The sequence below is a fragment of the Tachypleus tridentatus genome, chromosome 10 (assembly GCF_004210375.1).
Source record: "Tachypleus tridentatus isolate NWPU-2018 chromosome 10, ASM421037v1, whole genome shotgun sequence".
Taxonomy (NCBI): domain Eukaryota; kingdom Metazoa; phylum Arthropoda; class Merostomata; order Xiphosura; family Limulidae; genus Tachypleus; species Tachypleus tridentatus.
The window spans coordinates 47,616,757-47,637,853 of NC_134834.1; the positions used below are offsets into that span (position 1 = coordinate 47,616,757).

Here is a 21,097-nt window from a genome sequence, read left to right on the forward strand (position 1 = left end):
GGTCACGTGTTTCCCAGTAACTAAACAGACACCGGACGTGAATGAGTTTAAATTAATTATTCAGGGAATAGATTTTTTAGATTTTTATCAAGGAACGTCATTCAATGCTACATTCTCACGATGCTAGCCCTCATACTGTTTGATTCTAGCAAAAAGCCTTTAAACTTTGTAATCACAACTATCAGCTCAAGCAAGTCGTATTAGTGCATACATACAACAAAGGAAACCAGCTAAGCTAAGCAGAACTTTAAAGTTCGAAGTACTCACAGTTTCCTCCTGGAGAAAACAATGCAAGGCTTGAGTAACGTCAGAAGCATGAACAGCGTTATGATATGGGTTGTTGCTATGGTAACCACTCTCCACAAGAGCTGCAGAAGACCAAGAGGAAAAATTGGAGAAGCTAACAATAACCCAAAAGCTATTTGAATTCTTTATTTCTGTAGAAACGTCAAATAAACATTTTTTTTTGCTCTCACGTTAATAATTTTACTTTTTCACTGTGTAACTTTTTACCACAAGCAGTTATGTTCATTCTAACTACTGAAGTTAATTTGAATCGTCAACAAACAAAAGTCAGAGAATTTAAGATTTTTATCAATAAGACACGATTCTACTTGTCGGCAGAAATTACTTTTATAATAAAATTCTTGGATTTTATTTAATATCAAAAGAATTATGTAAACTGTTGTTAAATTGTTTTCGTTGAGGATCAATTTACAGTTGGCGTTTGGATTTTTTTTCATAAAACAAAGTAAAATATCTCGATTCTTATTTAGTGCACAGTCTAACATACGTGTGTGTCCCAGCTCCCACACTCTCCAAAACAACATTTGTTGTGTGATGTTTTCCAAAACGGTGTGTGTCCCAACTCCCACACCCTTCAAAATAACATTTGTTGTGTGATGTTTCTCAAACTATGAGGACCGGCATGGCCAGGTGATTAGAGCGTTCGCCTTATAATCTGAGGGTCGCAGATTCGAAACCCCGTCACAACAAACATGCTCAAGTTATAATGTGACGGTCAACCTCACTATTCCTTGGTACAATATTTGGTAAAAGATGGTGTTGACTAACTGTTCTCGCTTTAGTCTTACACTGCTATATTAACAATGGCTAGCGCAGATAACCCTCGTGTAGTTTTGGGCGAAATTTAGAAACAAACCCAAACTATGTGTATCCCAACTCCCACACACCCAAAAACAACAAATGTGTGTGATGTTTTCCAAAACGACTTGTGGCCTACCTCCACATCCTTCAAAACAATATTTGTTTTATTATGTTTTTTCTAAACAATGTGTGAACTAATATGCTCTTTCCAACAACATATTGTTTCACAAGCCCCTAACAACGTGTAGTTTGTTAGGCCTTTACAACAAATACGTGTAAGGGCGACTTCACAATTCATTGTGAGAGGGATTTGCATGTGGAGAGTAGTGCTAAGGCGAAAGGTTTGACCTTACCATGCTTTAACAAAGCTGCTTCATCTGCTTTTGTTGCAGTTATTCCTGAAGTCACTATCATGCCTGAGCTATAACATAAATATATTGTTAATGTAGTTGATCTGTATGTTACAAAACCAAATACGGTGAAATGTGCAACTTGTGCAATATTTAATGCCAATATTAAAAAAGTAGTTAATTTAAATAAAATACATGATATAGTTAAGTACAGAAATTGTTAGTTATCACTTAATAACCCATTAAACTTCTACTATTTGTTGGTGCAATGTGTTATTTAACTTAGCTTTAAGCTTGTAATTAATTGTACATTAGTACAATTAATCACGAAACCAATGTTGTACATACATTCCCGATGATGTGATCTCGTAAGTTCTCAAAACGTTAGGCATTTCACAAAATATAGTTATTTGATGTGTTTTTAAGTATTTAACCTTAAGAATTAATTTTAGTTTTAAAAATGGAATCTGTTATTATTGAGTTTCAAGCAAACTAGAAAACTAAGTAATCGAATGCGTTATTGAAAGTTAACAATTTCTTTGTTTATTTACAAAACAAGCAGACACACACATTCATCTAAAAAAATATAATAGTTGTATATCCATGTAAATACTTCTTAGGATGTAGATGGAACTTCACCCAAGTTAGTAAAGGCTCATTTCGCTTCATTTTCAGTTTTGCATTTTACGGTTTTTATGTGCGTTTTTGTCATTTTTTACAATTACACATAAGAGAAGCTATTTTTTCATGTCCTAAGATAACCCTTTAGTTAATAATGAATTAACCAAGCTTCCGTCCTATGGATGGATACTCCAGCTAGTATATAATATTTAAATTGTTTAATATTTATCTTAATTTTTATCACTATAATTCTATTTCTTTATATTATTTTACATTGACTTAGTATACGGATTTAGGACAAATTCATAGCTCCTAAACTGGATTAAAATATCATTAACAACGAAGGGTTTCCAACTGGTGAAACAATGCATTTTAACCTTTATAAGTACGAAGGTAAGAACAGTACATTTAGTTAGCTATATTTATTGCAGGGTAGATTTTGAGTTTTAACTTATTCAGCCTGTTTTGATTGGAAGTTGTTAGTAATACGATGTGCGAGACCAAAACACTGCCTATTAACCTCTTCTATACTGTACTTTATCATTGCTTATTTAACACTGTCTGTGCATAATCACCCTCAGTCATACCACAGTAATAATTTGTTAGTAACAAACAATATACTATCAATTACAACAATCATCAGATTTCTAACTTTCCAGCACAACATTATTTGAAAGGGGAACCTATAAAGTAAATGTAAACGTATTTGTCTGACTGTATGTGTTGCACACACATCACGTACTTTAGATGTGATGACGAAAATAAATGACTTATTTATTTATTTACTTTCTACATAATACAAAGTCTCACAACAGCCTACTGTTTGGTCGAATATGCACTGTATTTATCAAAAAATTAGGATTTCAGACATTAAAATCATGTTTTGGATTCTGCAGAATTGTACATAGGTTAAAACGTTTTGGGTTATAAAAAATTGAGTCGTCCCCATCAGTGCGCTGTGCAAGGAAAACAATGTTGCCTATTTGTATAGATATATACAATTTTGGGTTTGTAATCTCCGTATGTTGTTTTTCGTTCGAAGTTACTAACAGGAATACCTACTCATTTTTCTAATCTGCATTGTTCTTTGGATATTTTTTTAGCCTTAAGTGACACATGGGTTAAAGGTCAAGTACCAGAGGAAAGGCAATCAGTCAGCTGCACTTACCTCTTGTTCGAATACTTGTACGTGTACAGCAGGAATGACTGACAGAGTTATAACACCACCATAGCGGAAGATATTCAGCGGTAACCGAGACTCAGACTGCAGCTCGACACAATTTATTAATTATGTTACCGTTAATGAGAACGTATTGTTCTCTGAGACTTACATGTCTGTTTCAACAAAGTGAAATACTGTCATGAGGTGGGTTTCCACAACTCCTTGAAGTTCGGGCTATTCTTTTAACAAGTAAAGGCCGATGAATAATCATTACGCTGCATAAGCGATATCTTCCGGTTATTCAATGCTTAAGTAAGAAAGAACTATTATTCAGGGCTTTGTTATTAATTAATTAAATATATATATGCTAAAGTTGTGAACTGTGATTTTCAATATATATATTTTTTTTTACATTAGACATGCAATTATCATAAGAATAACGAAACTAAAAAAGATCCGCCGAAGTGTGGTAGGTTTAGCTGATAAATGATTATCCGAATGAAAAATTTATATTCTCAAAGTGTGTTAAATGCCAGTGTTGTGTTTAAACTCTCGCTACACTTAAACCTGTCACATATTAACATACCTCACGAACCGTGGGAGAGTTCATTGACGATCGCTCTAACTATCATAAACACGCAGAGACCTTTATCTTTGTTTGTTATTTTAATACGATGTAATTTAATGAACATATTACCTTTCCCTTCCCCCCGTTTGTTCGATTCAGTGGTGTTTAATTAAGGAAATTAGTTTCGATTTGGCTTTTATCTATCACGAAACCAAAAAATGTTATATTTTCTTATAAAATCTTTGCAACTGGGAATGCCCGTTTAAAAATGCTTTACGTGTAAGCATTAAAAGGAATAATAAAAGGAGGTTTAGTAAAATAATTAATTTAATTTGTTTTAATGAGTTTAAATAACATACTTTCTCTTTCTTGGAAGTAATAACGGTAATGAGCCTATTCGAGGAAGAAGGTAATAATGATATACATATATCAATGGAAATAACTATGGGAACCCATAAACAAGTCATATATAGTGTAACGGCAATAGGAAATACAAAAGAAATATAAACAAGTTGTATAATGCACTGGTTTCTTATATGTGACTCCTATTGCTTTGCACAGAGTAGTACAACTTATTTTCATGCTGCCATATATACTATACATTAGTAAGGTTTTGGAATATTGTTCCAAATATTTTTATTACTCTGTATAATTCAACTAAGTTTTGGCTTTGCCCGTTTCTTATATGAGCCCGGATAGCCTCAAGAATGTTCACTCTAGATCAGACCAAAACTGTGACTGTTCCATCAACTTCTTCACTAAGATATCGTTTCACCATAAATAATGTATAGTCTGGATCGTTATTTTGTTGGAGTATGAATTCTCTCCTGATAAGACGTGTTCCTTATGGAATGGCACTTTAGATGTTATATATTTTGTTTATACCATGCCGTTGTTCTCTTCACTGTCTATCAAACTGTCACTGATTATTGTCGAACAACCGAGGCTTTGATTTGTCTTTAAAGAGTAAACGATCCCAGCTTTATCATTCCACTGTTTGTAGCCTGATATCCATTTTAACCTCTTCATTCGATTACCTCTTCTGAGCAGCAGTTTTCGAGGAGTTACAAGTCGACTTAGACCACTCCATATTAATATATAACTTACTGTCTTTACGTAATATTCACACCTATATTAAAAGTAAGATAGTTGACAACAACAGTACTCGACTGTAATATATTTCATATTAAAAACAAACCTTGAAATATTTAACAGTGCCAGTTTCACACACTTTTTTGTAGTGTTATATAAAACTCCTACTAGAACGTGGAATCTTTCAACAGTTTCATACACTCTCTTCAGAATGGTGTGTAAGTCTCTTACTGGAGCAAGGAGTCTCTCAACAATTCCAGTTTCACACACTTTTTTAGACTGCTGTACTCGTCTCGTACTGGAACCTACAATCTTGTCGCAATTATATGTATGTTACATCATTGATCAACCAAAACTTATATACATTTTTTCATTTGGCATTTCATTCCTGAGAACTGTGGTTGAAAGCAAACACTGCTACTACTGGGAATAGTGTTCATGATATTAGGAAAACACACACGATCTAGAAATCGTTTTAACGCAAATATACAATACCCTATTACGTGAATGGTAGAGCATGTTTCCATTTATAAGATCACAGTTTATGCTAAAACACTTGATTTTACTCTAAAGCACTTCATTTTGACATGATAAAGGGTTGGCATTACAGAAGAATTTGATTTTCATACCATTTCCTCAGAAATTTTTATAATAATTTGGAGTTTATTTGTTTTGTATTTCGCATAAGGCTGAATGAGAGCTATCTGCGCTTTCCTGTTCCTAATTTAGCAGTATAAGACTATCGGGAAGGCAGCTAGTCATCAATACTCACCGTCAACTGTTGGGCTACTCTTTTGCCAATGAATAGTAAAATTGAAAGTTACATTACAATGTCTCCACGGATGAAAGGACGAGCATGTTTGGTGTGATGGTGATTCTAACCGGCTACCTTCATATTACGAGTCAAGCGCCCCTAGTCACTTCGTCATGATAGGCCATTAACAGTAGTTTTATATGTATTTATCTATTATTATACTACAATGCGAACTCTAGACACTTAAAATGAAAAATATTGAGCTTAAGGGGTAATAGTTCTCACACGCGAGTTTAACTTTGTATATAATATGTTTCTGAAGCAAGTGTGAAACCTGTTCATATCCTATTAGTAACAAAATTACATATAATTTAAGAATAACAAGAAATATTTAGTCCACCTAGATCATCATATCTACTAAACTTAAAAAAAACAACAACACTCAAAACCAGCCATTATTATTCAAACTTTTATTAAGTCTTATTTTAAACTCTTATAAAGTAACTGTATCTACTACCAATTTCTCCTCTAGCTTTCTTTTCTCAAGAGAAAACAATTTCTGAGATCTTAACGTGTTCTGATTTTGCATTCATTCCATCACAGATATTATCCTAGTAGCTCTTCTCTAAACCCTTTCTAACAATTCAATGGCCTTCCTTAGGTAAGGAGCGCAAGCCCAAGACTGAACGTATTACTCCAAACATGGTCTAGTCATTGAGCTATACATGTGAAATTGTATGTTATTAGATTTGTATTCAATATTTCTGTAAACAGAACCTAAAATAATATTTGCTCTGCCTTTAGCAACAGCACATTGTTTGGATGGTTTAAAATTGATTGATTATTTGGAATTAAGCACAAAGTTGCACAAGTGACTATCTATGCTCTGCCCACCACAAGTATCGAAATCCGGATTTTAGCTCTGTAGATGGCTTGAGACACTGACTAACTATTACCCCAAGATCCTTTTCTTCCATAACATTGTCAAGGTTATTACCATCAAAATTATACTTACAGTTCAGATTATATCCAACATGTACTATCTTGCATTTATTATAATCAAAAGCCACCTGTAATGTATTTTCTAAACTTACCAATTAATACAAATACTTTTGTAAAGCAGTAGCATCCACGATCCCAGCCAGCGATACTTTTAATATTATCAACAATATTAAATAATGTATTAACCATTACTTTATTTATTTCTATAATTTTGCGTATCTTACTGAGTATACTTATATGATTATATTTATCAAAATTTTTTAGTTTTCTTAGATAATATATACTGATGTTACATCTACTTAAATGGTAGTGTTTGTTGTTTTTGTCGTAAATATCTGAAGAAAAGATTAATATAAAAAATGAGCTACTTACAAAAACAATGAACGATTTTCAATGCATCTAGACGAAACTTCTTAATGAACCCGTAATAATGAAAGAGGTGAAGTAACAAAACTGACACTGAGCGCCCTCCGGTGGCCACATCAAGGGAAAAGGCGCTAAAGTTCCACTTCCAACAAGAACTCAGTAAGTACTAAAACAGAAAATGAAATACATGTAAGCAAAAAGTGCTATTCTTAAAGCAAAAATTTAATTGTTAATTTAGTCCTAAAATAAATTTGATAAGTCAAATGTCAATTCTAAAATAGATTAATTAATTCTGAAACTTGCCAACCAACGAAAATAACCAACATTTGAATATTTTAAGATTCACTGAAACAAGAACGATGACATAAATTGAATGTTGTCGGAGATGACAAAATTTTCATGAAATAGAATCTGGTGATTGGTATACAGAAAAAACAAACAAAAATAAAACAACCCATAAATCATACCACATCTAAATATTACAGATAGAATAAAAGTATCGTCATGAACTAAGAGTAATTAGCAAAAAAAAAATATGTTTGGAAAATGGAATATTGCGACAACCACACCTGAGTAATACCATCGTTGGTGTCGTGTAGAATAGCTATTCGTGAAACTTCGGGTTTTGTTACTGGAAAACGAATGCGATATCTATGAAGTGTATGAAACTGCTTCCCTGCTAATGAGAGCTTTTCTTTATTTATATTCAGGGCTGAAATGATATAAGTAATCTAATTAAAAAAACCAGCAACTAATGAAAACATTAATTCAGATTAGACACATTGTACAAATTGTAATATAAATAAAAGCATGAAAGTGAGCCATAAGTAGGTTTACCGAAGGACTTGTCAGCTCACTTATTTCAAATTCTATGTCTTAATTCTTGCTTATAGCTTGTTGATAGCTGAAATGGCTTATAGCTTTAACTAAAGACTAGAGTTTCATGACTGAGGACGAGATTGACAATAGAAAAGCATGCTATTAGGTGTAAATAAGGCAAGTAAACACTTTGAATAACTTCTTTAAGAAAAGACAGTACCTTAGAAAATATAATACATATAAAACCTGTTCAGTTATCTTTGCTTGGTTCCTTTATTGGGTAAAACTGCCTATGGTCCACCTTGTTTATGCTACTATATTACCTAATGAAATACAAACATCTTTTGATTTATTTTTCGTTATAAGGCTCTTTTCGTCTTATATCTTCTAGAATAAATTGTGTTGAATTACAGGATGTAAAGATAGGATAGACTTCATAGAATACTAATTTTAACTTGCAGTTTTATAAACTGAAAATGGCTGTAACTATACACACAGCTGTAACACATAACAAGAAAGAAACTAGAGTCACTATGCATTGCCTTGTAATTAGATTAAGCATATAATGTATCAGAACACCACAGTTTAATTACTTAAACAGTTATATTAATTTACAAAAAAACCTAACAAAAGCCCTTCCTTCAGCAGTAGGCCTGATGACTTAAAAAGCTAAAAACTGTTTGGTTTAGATACATGTGATGGATAGAGCACAGACACCACTCCTCATTGTGTAGTTTTGCGTCTCACAAAAAACAGATAGCCCTTGTGTAGCTTTGCGTGAAATTTAAAAACCTAACACAAAAAACAACCAAAACCGACTAAAAGAACAATCTAGAATTCTCGAGTAACACCACGAACTTTGTTTGTATTACAGTAGTTTGTAGTAAAGACCAGGAATTAGATATAAACTGGCATATTTGTTGTTTGTTATACATTTCTTACACCGACATTTTCACCAGCACAATCTTTATATCAGCACACTAACTATACATTCTTTACATCAACATATTCAATGTGTATTTATAACACCGACACAATCATCGTGCAGTCCTTACATCTGTATGTTAATTGTTTAATTCGTACACTGGCTTATTCACTACAAAATCTTTACACGGCCATGGTCACTGTGCAAATTTTATAAAGAAAATATTGAAAGTTATTTTCGAAACTTTCATGCTTTCTTGTTATTATTTATAAAACTATTGTCTTATACGTTTAATATTAAGAAAACTTATTTTAGTACCAAGGACTACAAAATAAGCCAAATGCACAAAAACAAGCAATACTAATTACAAAAGATTAGTCAATGAAATATGGACGATGAAATATATTATAAAATGGCTTATCTATTTGTTATTTTTAATGATCTTTCTACAAAATACCCGACATACTGATGAAAGTTTTTAAATCGTATCAAGTTTTATCGTTACTATTAAAAAGAAAGAACTAGTTTGTTATCTCAATAAAGATAATCCTTAAATCCCTCTGCTTTGACAGGAAAGTTTATATAATGAATATAATATGTCATTTTCAGGTATATAATAGCAAACAAAAAATATCTCGCCAGTATGAGGTTATGGTGAAACTTAACGCTACAAGAAACTTTATCAAGATGTATTGTTTGATATCATTGCCTATTAATAATGGATTATGTAAATTCAGCTTTCAGGCATCATCTATTTAGTAATCTAAGAGCTTATTTTTACAAAAACAAAAACCACCATGTTTTGAGAAATGAAGAGTAGCATTGATGTTTTCGATTTAACTTCCTCAATATCATTACGTGTTACATAATGAAATGTAATTATTCTTTGATGCCACTGGTATTGAAACTTTGCTTTAGCGTTAAAAGCATCCAGACTTACTGTTATGTCAATGGAGAGCTCGTTTTGGAGGACGCCCGGCATGGCCAGGTGGTCAAGGCACTTGACTCGTAATCTGAGGGTCGAGGATTCGAATCCCAGTCACACCAAACATGTTCGCCCTTTTATCCGTGGGAGCGTTATAATGTGACGGTCAATCCCACTATTCGTTGGTAAAAGAGTAGCCCAAGAATTGGCGGTGGGTGGTGATGACTAGCTGCCTTCCCTCTAGTCTTAAACTACTAAATTAGAGATGGCTAGCGCAGATAGCCCTCGTGTAGCTTTGCGCGAAAAATTCAAAACAAAACAAAACTTTCAGAGGGATTATCTGAAGTAACGTCATAAAGGCAAAACAAAATACACGCACATTACTGAAATGTGATTAAATCTCCTCATACTGTTACGTATTATAACTTACATCGGACGATTTACCGAAGTCTATAAATTTATTATTAGCGTTAGACAATTTGTAACCAGTGGCAATAATCGTGACAGTATATAACCCAATCAAAACAAATAATTTTATGAGAATAAAATGATATAGCACATGCAAGTGCGTAAGCACAAATGTTATCTTTTTGGCTAAATACAATCAATAATCATACGACTGGGGTGTTCTTCGAATTCTGGAACAGGTTTTAAAGGAGCAACGGGAACTTTGTTGTCATGTTTTCTAACTAATTGACAGGTATGACAAGTTTTACAAAACTGAGAAAAATCTTGTCTAACTTTTGCCAAAAGATATATCTTATAATTTTGTCACATGTCTTGTTGATACCTAAGTAACCTCTCATGGAGAGTTCATGGGCAACTTTCAATATTTCAGAACAATATGCTTTTGAAATAACACTTTGGTAAACTACAGCCCAGTCTTCTGAAGCTGGCACGTCTCGTGGTCTCCATTTCCTCTTGACCACACAATTAAAAAATATATAACCATTTAGAACTTTATTTCATTTTTTTGGGAACGCATATTTAGATAGTGAAGAGATCTGGGGATTCTTTTCTTTTTCAATGATCAATTTACTTCCAGCAAACGGAACTTCACCTGTTGAACCAGATCCCCACTTCTATCCTCGTCACTCACAGAAAAAGCTCCAATAGGACAATTATTCAAAAGATCCCTGTCAAATCAAAAAAAAAAATGTGTGAGACGAATCTATAATATCGTCCTCTGTATACGATTCTATCATTTCGTTTTGGCTTAATTTCTTCGCGTGAGCTCGAGTCACAACACATGAGGGAAACACATATGGATTCTCCTCAACAACAACATCATCCTTAGATGAAACAGTGATAGACTCGCTAACCATTTGGGGTTCGGAAACAACTTTTTCCCTTGTCAAATCGTTTCTTAACATTAATGATACATCTTTAATTGGCAGAGTAGGCCTTACTTCAACCACAACTGCTAAATAAATATTATAAAGAGGAACATTAACAAAGCCACCCTCAATACCCTGCTGAGCAATAACAGACTCACCAGTAGCAGAACTGGAATCTAAAGGCAATATCGTTCTAACAACAATTACTGAGTCGCCTCAATGTCACGTAGAATACTTATGGGATTAACCAAGAAACAAAAAAGATCGAAATTCCACCTAAACTACATCAGCCTTTATATCAGTAGCTAATTCAACAACATAAGGTGATCTGGTGAAACTACGTCCATATATGTAGACACGAACGCATTGGATGTTGCGTTCTTTTCTTTTTTTCTCTTTTCCAAACACCAATAAATGGACGTGACATGACCAGGTTTTATAAAAAGGTAACAGACAGGCCTTGACGATTTTAATGAAACTTTATCCTGACTGTCAGATGATTTCGAACTAGAAGAGCTGGATTTTTAGAAATATCTTAAAATTTAGTGGATTGAACAGATTCAGGTTTTCGTTGAGATTTTAAGAGTTTCTTTCTAGTGATTTTATGATTTAATGTGTAATCATAGGAAATATCAGCTGCAAAAGCTATGTACTGTTTCAACTTTCTTTTCATCCAAGTAACTTTTGAGGTCGTCACTTGCACAACGTTTAAATTCCTGTTAGATATAATTGTCTTAGTTTGTCGAAACTGTTGCCAATATTCATAGAGTTACACCATCGATAAAAAATAAACCTCTTTTTTTGTGGGCGAATTCCATATAAGTTTGGCTATCTTGACTGCGATTTTTGGCGATAAGTATTCTCAAAACATACTAACTCGTATGCTTTGAGAATAGCTGCTTAAACCTTATAATAATCCGCATAATCTTCTAAAGAGAGGGTGACAAGAGCTTCTTGAGCTTTACCGGTTAAAACATTTTGTAATAACAATGATCATTTTTGGTGGGCCATTTCATGGTTTGGAAAACTTTCTCAAAGTTGTGGAAATATTTATCAATTTCATTTTCATTAAATGGTAGTACTTTGATATATCAATATAGTTCAGAGTTGTCTTTTTGTCTTGGTCAATGACAGTTGAATCTAATTTCTATTTCTTTCTCGGCTTTGATATGAATTAATTCTTCCTCGGCTTTGATATAAATTAATTCTTCCTCGGCTTTGACACGAGCTTGCCGGGGCTCGAGACGTATACTTCCTCTTTCAACTTCGATTCGAGCTTGTTCAAGCTCCATTTTTTTTAGTTTTCAGTAGATTGCTAACTTATTTTTATCACTCAATTCTCTTTGGCTAGTGGAGACACTAGAACATTCCTCTAAAGTTTCCTGAGACAACATATTATCATCCACTAGTATTTTAACAGTATGTTCATTGTTTTTCATTGATTTCTTAATTTCTAATTCTAAAACTATGGCATTTTCGAGTAACTCACTTTTCTTATATCTTTATAGTTATTTGAAGGAGGGTGATTCAAGAAAACCTTGATAATCAGACATGATGAAACTTTATTGGCACTGATAAATACAAACCGAATTAAGATTTGAATTTTAATTTAGAAAGAATTTTGTCTCTGATTCAGATCTCGGACACGAGCTCCCAGTTTATTAATGTTACATATTATAATAACTGAAGTTAACTGAACATCAATATGTATCAAATTTATGATATTTGCCAACACGATTGATACTCGCATTTTTCTTTCTTAAAACAAATATATTTTAATATACAAACTACAATACAATTTATGATAATGGTTATTACAAATAATTATTTATATATAAACGTTTTCAAAACTCTCAAACAATATTCAGTCCATGAGGCTCAAATTACTTTTATGTTGACACGCAGACAAACTTCACTTGATGGGAATGCTAGCTAGCTCTATTCTTCATATGTACGTTTTCTTTATTGAAGTTATGCGTGCGATGGCTTCTTAGAAATACTAACATCCGAAGTTGATTTCATAAAGTTGTACGGTTTATAATGTTCGAAATGTATAAACATTCTTGGTCAAATTCTGTAATTTTACGGTTAATCATAATTATCACTTCCAAGGTTTATCGTGTGCTGATTATAGCGACCAAACAATATTTTGAATTAAGATGTCTTTCCGCTTCGATTTGGCCCAGCATGGCCAAGCGTGTTAAGGCGTGTGACTCGTAATCTGAGGGTCGCGGGTTCGCATCCCCATCGCGCCAAACATGCTAGCCCTTCCACCTGTGGGGGCGTTATAATGTTACGGTCAATCCCACTATTCGTTGATAAAAGAGTAGCCCGAGAGTTGGCGGTGGGTGGTGATGACTAGATGCCTTCTCTCTAGTCTTACACTGCTAAATTAGGGACGGCTAGCACAGATAGCCCTCGAGTAGCTTTGTGCGAAATTCCAAAACAAACAAACAAACCGCTCTGATTTATAAAGTTCAGGCGAGTTTCTCGAAATTTCAGGTGGCAACAATGTAAAACATATATTGAAGATTCTTACACCCAAGAATTTTCCACAAATTTAGAGAATATACATTACCTGCATCAAACTGAAACAAACGTAGATATTAAAATAAATATATAACAGTAAATCCGTTACAACATATATAGACATTATAACAATTATATTTCAAGTTACGTTACGATCACCAATTGTCTATTAAAGGTCCTTGTATTTTTAATAGTACAAATATATATTGTGTTATTTTGAAGCTCAGGATTATTCTACAGTAGATGTTTACGACTTGTTGGCGGTACATTCGGATATAATAAACGAACAGTACTCATTTTATTTGTTTTCAAAATAATATATACATATTCAGAACTAGTTAAACGTATGTATAACTAATACTTCACACTACGGTCATAAGCATATCATTAGCCAGACTTGTCAAAAGTTCATTTAGGCCTATTATCTTGCTTTAGAATTTCAGGTGACAAGCCGAACTTACATTTCGTCGAGTTACCACGGTTGTATCCTGTACTTCTAAAATCGTCTGCTCATTTTTCGTATTTAGGTCTACTCCCAGTAAACGTCAACCTTTTGTCAAAGTATACACATGTAAGTTCAATTACTTTAGAACTCTCTTTGACGATATAAACTATTGTTCTTATATCTTTTAACACGGTTAACCCCACTCTAATATATATCAATCGTTAGGCTTTCCTTCTTCGCCCGAACTTTTATTTTACGTGACTTCGCTCTTGTCCTCATCTGCTTTGGTCTTTGTATTTTCCCACTCAACTCACACTATGTACAGTATATGTTTGTAACAATATCGTGTGTTCGCTATATTCTCGACGTCATTGAGTTACAAACAAAATTTCCAATACTCGTCTGTTTTTAACTTAAAAAAAAGAGACAAAAACAAACTAAGCAATAAAAAATATTCATTCACAAAAAATATAATTAATAATATTTACACTAAACAGTCTTTTATATTATGACAGTTTGTTTCACATCATAAAAGTTGTAGCTAATGTAATTTGATAATATAATATCGCAGGGGGTGCCAAACTTGCCAGATGCGATAAATTTCAGATGTTTGAGAGCCGCAATACATAAACAAATATTACACACACGTTTTTATTGTTATACAAATTTTATTACATATATTTTATATAAACATTAAGAAATACATGCACGTAATAATATTTATTATGTATGTAGTTTTTAAACTCTTAATTTGAATTAGTTTCAATACACTTCTGACCAAGATCTTAAGGCCAATGAACATAAAGAAAAAACAAGTGTTTTGCGTTGTTAGACTCAACCACTTATTTGAGTAGAGCTTCGAAAGATGAAAATAAGTAAAAGGAAAATAACAAAAAATAACATTTAATAGGGAAAATGTGAACACTATGAAATTAGCCAAAATTCTAGCTGGTCAAAATTTTAAGACCATACCAAAAGAAGTCCTAAACAGGGTAGTAAATGCCCAACAAGAGGTTTCAGTAGTGAGTTGCACGGCCGTCATTGCAAATAATTGCAAACATTCGCTTTGGCATGGTCGATATAAGCGTTTGCAGAAGGCTGGCTGGAATGTTATTCCAAGTGGTGAAGACGGCTTCACGAAGATCATGCACTGTTTGAATTGACGTCCATTTCTATAGACACCCATTGCCATCCAACCCCAAACATTTTTTAATGGGGTTCAGTTCGGGCGAACACGCTGGATGGCCTAAAAGAATCACGTTATTCGCCATGAAAAAGTCCTTTGTCCTGCGGGCATTGTGGATTGCAGAGTTGTCCTGCTGAAATATCCAGTCATTTCCACTCAAGCGAGGGTTTTCAGTCAATAAGATGCTCTCTCCAACATGCCAATGTCGCCAGCTACTCTTTGACGCCCCTGTATAACCTGAAGCTCCATTGTTCCATAGAAGGAGAAAGAACCTCAGATTATGATGGAACCTCCTCCACTGTGTCGTGCCGAAAACGTCTCCGGTGGAATATCCTTATGGTGCCAGTAACGTTGGAAGCCATCTCTTCCATCGAGGTTAATTTTTTCTCATCAGAGAATAAAACCTTCATCCACTTTTCTTCGTCCCATGTTTGGTGCTTCTCAGCAAAGTTTAACCGAGCTGTTTCGTGGTGTGGAAGGAAGCGTGGCCTTTGAAGACGTTTACGGTTTTTAAAACCTTTCTCTTGTAGATGCCGTCTTATTGTTCTTAAGCTGCATTCTGAGTCCGTGAGGGCCATAATCTGGTTCGACGATCAGCTAGTGTCTTGCCAGAGAACCCGTCGAATCTTCCTGCTCAACGCCGGCGACATTTTCTTGGGCCAACCACTTGAAATTCTCGTTCCGTATCCCTCAGGGTCTTTTAAAAAATTTGCAACAGCAGGTTTAGTATGCCTAATCTTACCAGTGATGGCACGTTGAGAGAGACCTTGCTTTTGCAGTTCGATAATTCTGCCACATTCAAACTCTGTCAACGTTTTAGCCTTTGCCATGTTTTTACCCAATGTAACACAGAAGATGTCAGTGGGAGATGTTGACAACGCTAATGCTTGAACACAAATGACTAAATTTTGTTACGTGTTTACCGATTAACGCTTCGTTTCAGTATGGTCTTAAACCTTTGACCAGCTAGTATTTAGGCTAATTTCCTGGTATTCACATTTCCATATTAGATGCTAAAAAGTTTTTTATTTTTATTTTCTCTCTTCTTATTTTCATCTTTCGAAGCTCTGCCCAAATAAGTGGTTGAGTCTAACAACGCAAAATGCAATTTTTTTCATTATGTTCATTGACCTTAAGATTTTGGCCAGCAGTGTATATACCAAATTTTTTCAAACTCCTGGCTGATTATTGTTTTAACTGTATTGAGCGTATTTAATACGGTAATAAACTACGGAAAAATCTTAAAAATATGTAAATTTGCATTTCGTTAACATTAAAGGAGACTGCCAAGAATAAAAATAAAAGGGATAAAAACAGTTATTTTTGACGATATTTATTTGTCTTCATAAATATCTGGTTAAAACATGGAGAAAAATATGTAAAACAATAAAATTAAAGATGTTTTAATCAGGTACCATATTATAACATTTTAGTCTTATCACAATATTTTTTTGGCACAAACAGATATTGATACAATTACCAGGCTGTTTACTGCTAGTAGAGGTCTTGTAAGTCGTTGAAATTCCCGCTGATATGTTGTCAAGGCTGCACGAATTAGTTCCGTCAGATGTTAATTTGTAAGAATTGCACGATGCTTCGAATTCACAAACTTCACTACAGAGTACATTGATTCACAGCAGTATGTTGTGCTGAAAATTTGGATGAGTCGCATACTGGTTTTCTTCAGTTCAGGATATTTTATTTCTGGAACTTGCTGGAACTTGCAGGACTCAACACTAGAATGGGATTTATGGATCATCTTTAGTCCCAGGTCCTCCTGTAGTTCTATTAGCTCCATTTCTACAGCAGATTGAACTGTAACCAAAGGTTCGAAAATTGGACAACCATCATTGATCACATCAATCATGAATGGATTTACAATTAAGGCGAAGCAGGGATTCAGCTTCTGCAAGTCCTCAAACCTGTCTAAAAAATTATCAAGCAGTCCTTGTAATTTATCTTTTTATTCCTCCAGTTTGTGGTATTTTATTTCAATATCAGGGAATTTATTTACTCTCCTTTTGAGATTGGGAAAGTAACTGAAGTTTCTTGACAATATGTCTCTTTATTTTATTCAGAAAGCTGAAAATTGTCTGAGTAGGATCAGAAACAATCTTATACTTCCCCTGGAGTGCCAGGCTGAGAGTTTGTAGATGATTCATTATATTAGTAAGGAACATTAGATCTTCCATCTATTCATCATTTTCCAGTTGAGGTTAGAATATTTTACTTTCTTCAAGAAAAGTAATAATAGGCTCCATCAGATCCACAAACCTATTTAAGACATTGATGGTTGACAACCACCTCATACAGTAGAAAGAAACATTATTGGGTTTACCTTTAAGCTCCAGTTCATTAATAAAATTTTTGAACTGTCAGTGGGTATGAAATTGACAATTTCAAGAACAAATTTCATAACATCTTCATACTTGAAGTAGCTGGCTGTAATCTGTTGACGACGAATAATGCAATGAACAGGGAGAATTCTGGAAAGCTGGGATCACTTTTCATAAGTGCAATTAATCATACATTTTTCCCCACCATTGCAGGTTCTCCATATGTTACAACACTAAGGAGCTTATCCAGTGGAATATCAGCATTTGTTAAGACTCTGCCAAGCGTATTTTTATGTCAACACCACGAGTTGTTTCTTTTTGTACCACTAAGCCCAACGTCTCTTCTTTCAGTTACATCAGAGAAAATATAACAAACAAATACCGCTAGTTGTGAGTTGTTTTGTATGTCTGTAGATTCGCCAAGGGCTAAACTGAATGCAAAGGAATTCTTTAAATCATTTTGCATTTTGTCTGCAACATCAGCACTGATCTGGGAGTTACGTCTCTCTGTAGAGTGGCGTGAAGCTGGTGTTTGTGCTATTAGTCGCTGAAGTTTTGTGTTATTTGGATCTAACATTGCAACAATTTCAGCTATATCCTTCTTAACAAATTCACTATCAGAATATGGGCGTTTAGCACGAGCAATATTCCATGATATAACAAAACTAGCTTCAGTCGTCGTATCAACTTCCTTACTGAACGTTGTCAACAGTATCTGCTGGTTATTTAGTGATGATTTTAACATAGTTAGCTTGTTTTTTCGTAATTCTGATTTAGGTTGAAAATCAAACAAAAAGTTTTTGTGATTTGTATCATAGTGGCGTTTCAAGTTACTGGCTTTGCAATGGCTGACTAACACATTGCAGATAAGAAACAAAGGTTAACCTTCTTTAACGGTGAATGCAAAATCTTCATCCACTTTGGCTTAAAATTTCTGTTTTCATCTTCATACTTCGCTTCTTACAATTTAATGAAGCCATCTTCTTTCACAAAAATTTTACAGACGCTTCTAAAACATTAAAGTGAAAAGAAACAATAAGCTCCATCACGCGCAAGGCAACCAAACTCTACAGCGTCCAGTATCACACTAACTCCGCTTATTTCACTGCCCGCAACACAGCCACACACGCCAAAATCACGCGATCGCAAGCAACGCCCACTAGTATTGTCAGCACCGTCTTGTACGATTACTGATTCTCCAATACAATTCCTCTGTAATCCTTACTGATCCGAAATTTCTTTAATCCTTGACTCAAATCTAACATTAAAATTAGGATTTAAATTCTTAAATATATTTACTCAGCATGGACATTAAACTTACGTTTTAATCCAGTGGACTGACTTTCAATGTATACCCGGTAAATAATTATAATGCTTGAATTTTTTTATTTATCTTATATATTAATTGTGATGCAAAAGAAGCTTAACCAGCATATTTCCGCGAGCCGCACATTACATGTCAAAGAGCCGCATGTGACTCACGAGCCTCGGTTTGGCCACTGCTATAATAGTGTCTCAACCAATTATACAATTCTACTTCTCCTATTGCTCACATACAAGGGTTTTAGTTACGAATAGCCATATCGCCTGAATTTGTACTTCTTCTGCTTTCGATTCTCATCTCCTGAAGTTGTGCCACCATACCCTAAGGTTTGTTTTCAATACCTCATTGTCTAGTTTTACACCTGCTTTAGTTTCGTATTCGTCATGTTACCAAATTTTTCTTTCCCAGGGAATGATCCCTGATGTTCTTGCAAGCTCTTCTACATTCTCTACGGACGATGTTAGCACCCGCTGGTTACCTCTTAAGCAATGACCGTCACACATTACGTATATTAAAATACATTCATCTTATATTTCTCAGTGCTCCCGATTCATTTCTCTTTTATAATACTTCACACTAGAAACCTCTATATTTTACTATATCCTTTTGTTCTTCACATTCGTTTTTTTAACTCCACATCATTACTGATATCTCTTGACTCAAGAGAGGGCATAATCTTCTGCTGGCCCGCCATCTCCTTGGGTTAGAACGAAATAACATGTTAAAAAAAAGCAACACTACTGTTTTGTCGTACTCCAAATGATCTTCCGAATTGGTGAAATACGTCGTCGGTACGAAATATGGCAGATTTAATGTGCTTAGCATAATGTTATGCATTTTTCTTAATGTTCTTGAATTACGTTGGTTAGTGCACGTTTACAGGGGGCTTTTCCAACCACTACATAATATCTTATAAATTTATCCTATACGATGCCAAAATCAATGAGGTTTACAACTTACATGTATTGTAATGGATTTACAAATAAATTTTTATTTTAATATCGATGTTTGTTTAGTGAAATATATATTTAGAAATGCATGTAACTTATGTTTGTAAATGAATATTGCAAAAGTCCCGCCAATCTTTTAAATTTGTAGAAGATTCTTGAGTGTAAGAATTAACAATATATGTTTTACGAATGCACTAGAGTACGAGAACATTAAATATTTTCGTCGACAAAAAAACTCACGTGTGAGAAAGCTAGTTAGCTTCTCGTCAAATGAAATGTACCTGTGTACTGACATAGAATTAATTCGCTCATCGTGATACATATTGACATTTAATTAACTTTAAAATTAAAAGTTCCGGATATTTGAAATCTTAATACGCAGTGTACTTAACATAACAGATCGGAAACGCGTCTGAGATAAATAATAATACGTGGTAAATTAATATTTGGCCTGGCATGGCCAAGCGCGTTATGCGTGCGACTCGTAATCCGAGGGTCGCGGGTTTGAGCCCGCGTCGCGCCAAACATACTCGCCCTCCCAGCCGTGGGGGCGTTATAATGTGACGGTCAATACCACTATTCGTTAGTACAAGAGAAGCCCAAGAGTTGGCGGTGGGTGGTGATGACTACCTGCCTTCCCTCTAGTCTTACACTGCTAAATTAGGGACGGCTCGGTGCAGTGGGCTAACAACCTACTCACTTAAATATTTCTTGAAGAATCCGCAAGCAATTGCGGATGTTCCTAGATGGAATCTAATGGTGATAACTAACTAATTTAATATTAAAATAAGAACTAATAACATAGTATTATTTACTTATACTAACATCAATTACCTATTATTATTAAATGTTGCTTTAACTAACTTAATTCTTCATTCAGAAAAAACCACTGAACAATAATTTTGATTGAAGTTTAAGTTTAGTAAAAAATAACCTAGAAAAAAGTTGTTCCCAATTTTGTAAAATCAGCTAAAAAACAAACAGCAATCTACTTTAAACACAAAATCAACGGAAGTACAATTTTCTATCTTGGTGTCGTAAACATGTGCACTGAATGCGCCAAGGGCTATTTACGGTAGTCTTTTCCAATTTTGAACTAATATTAATAAACCAGAGGGAAGGTAGGAAGTCGACAGCATCATTTGCTAACTAAATTGGTCTAATATAACAGTGGGATTCGACCACCACTTTAATTACGCCTCTATAGTTGAAAATGTAGAAAACGTTTTGGGTTAACGAGACTCGAACCATAGACACACAGTCCGGCAAGATAAAACTAGGTTACTCTTAGTCCTTAAA

General features: G+C 34.2%; 1 protein-coding gene across 5 annotated transcripts in view; it reads right to left on the reverse strand.

Annotated features, from left to right (window-relative positions):
• Window positions 1–21,097, reverse strand: part of LOC143229207 (uncharacterized) — a 120,659-nt gene that overhangs the window by 26,813 nt on the left and 72,749 nt on the right. For 4 of the 5 annotated variants that reach the window (XR_013015737.1, XM_076461201.1, XM_076461200.1 and 1 more), the window contains 3 exons: window positions 7,592–7,734; window positions 7,029–7,188; window positions 268–368 (listed from right to left, as the gene is read on the reverse strand). Coding sequence is in view for 2 of the 5 variants with exons in the window: in XM_076461201.1 (XP_076317316.1) it covers window positions 268–368; window positions 7,029–7,188; window positions 7,592–7,734 (404 nt within the window). In the remaining 3 variants the exon portion in view is untranslated. Of the gene's footprint in view, window positions 1–267; window positions 369–7,028; window positions 7,189–7,591; window positions 7,735–21,097 lie in introns of those variants that run through there. The other variant, XM_076461203.1, reaches the window with a different exon arrangement.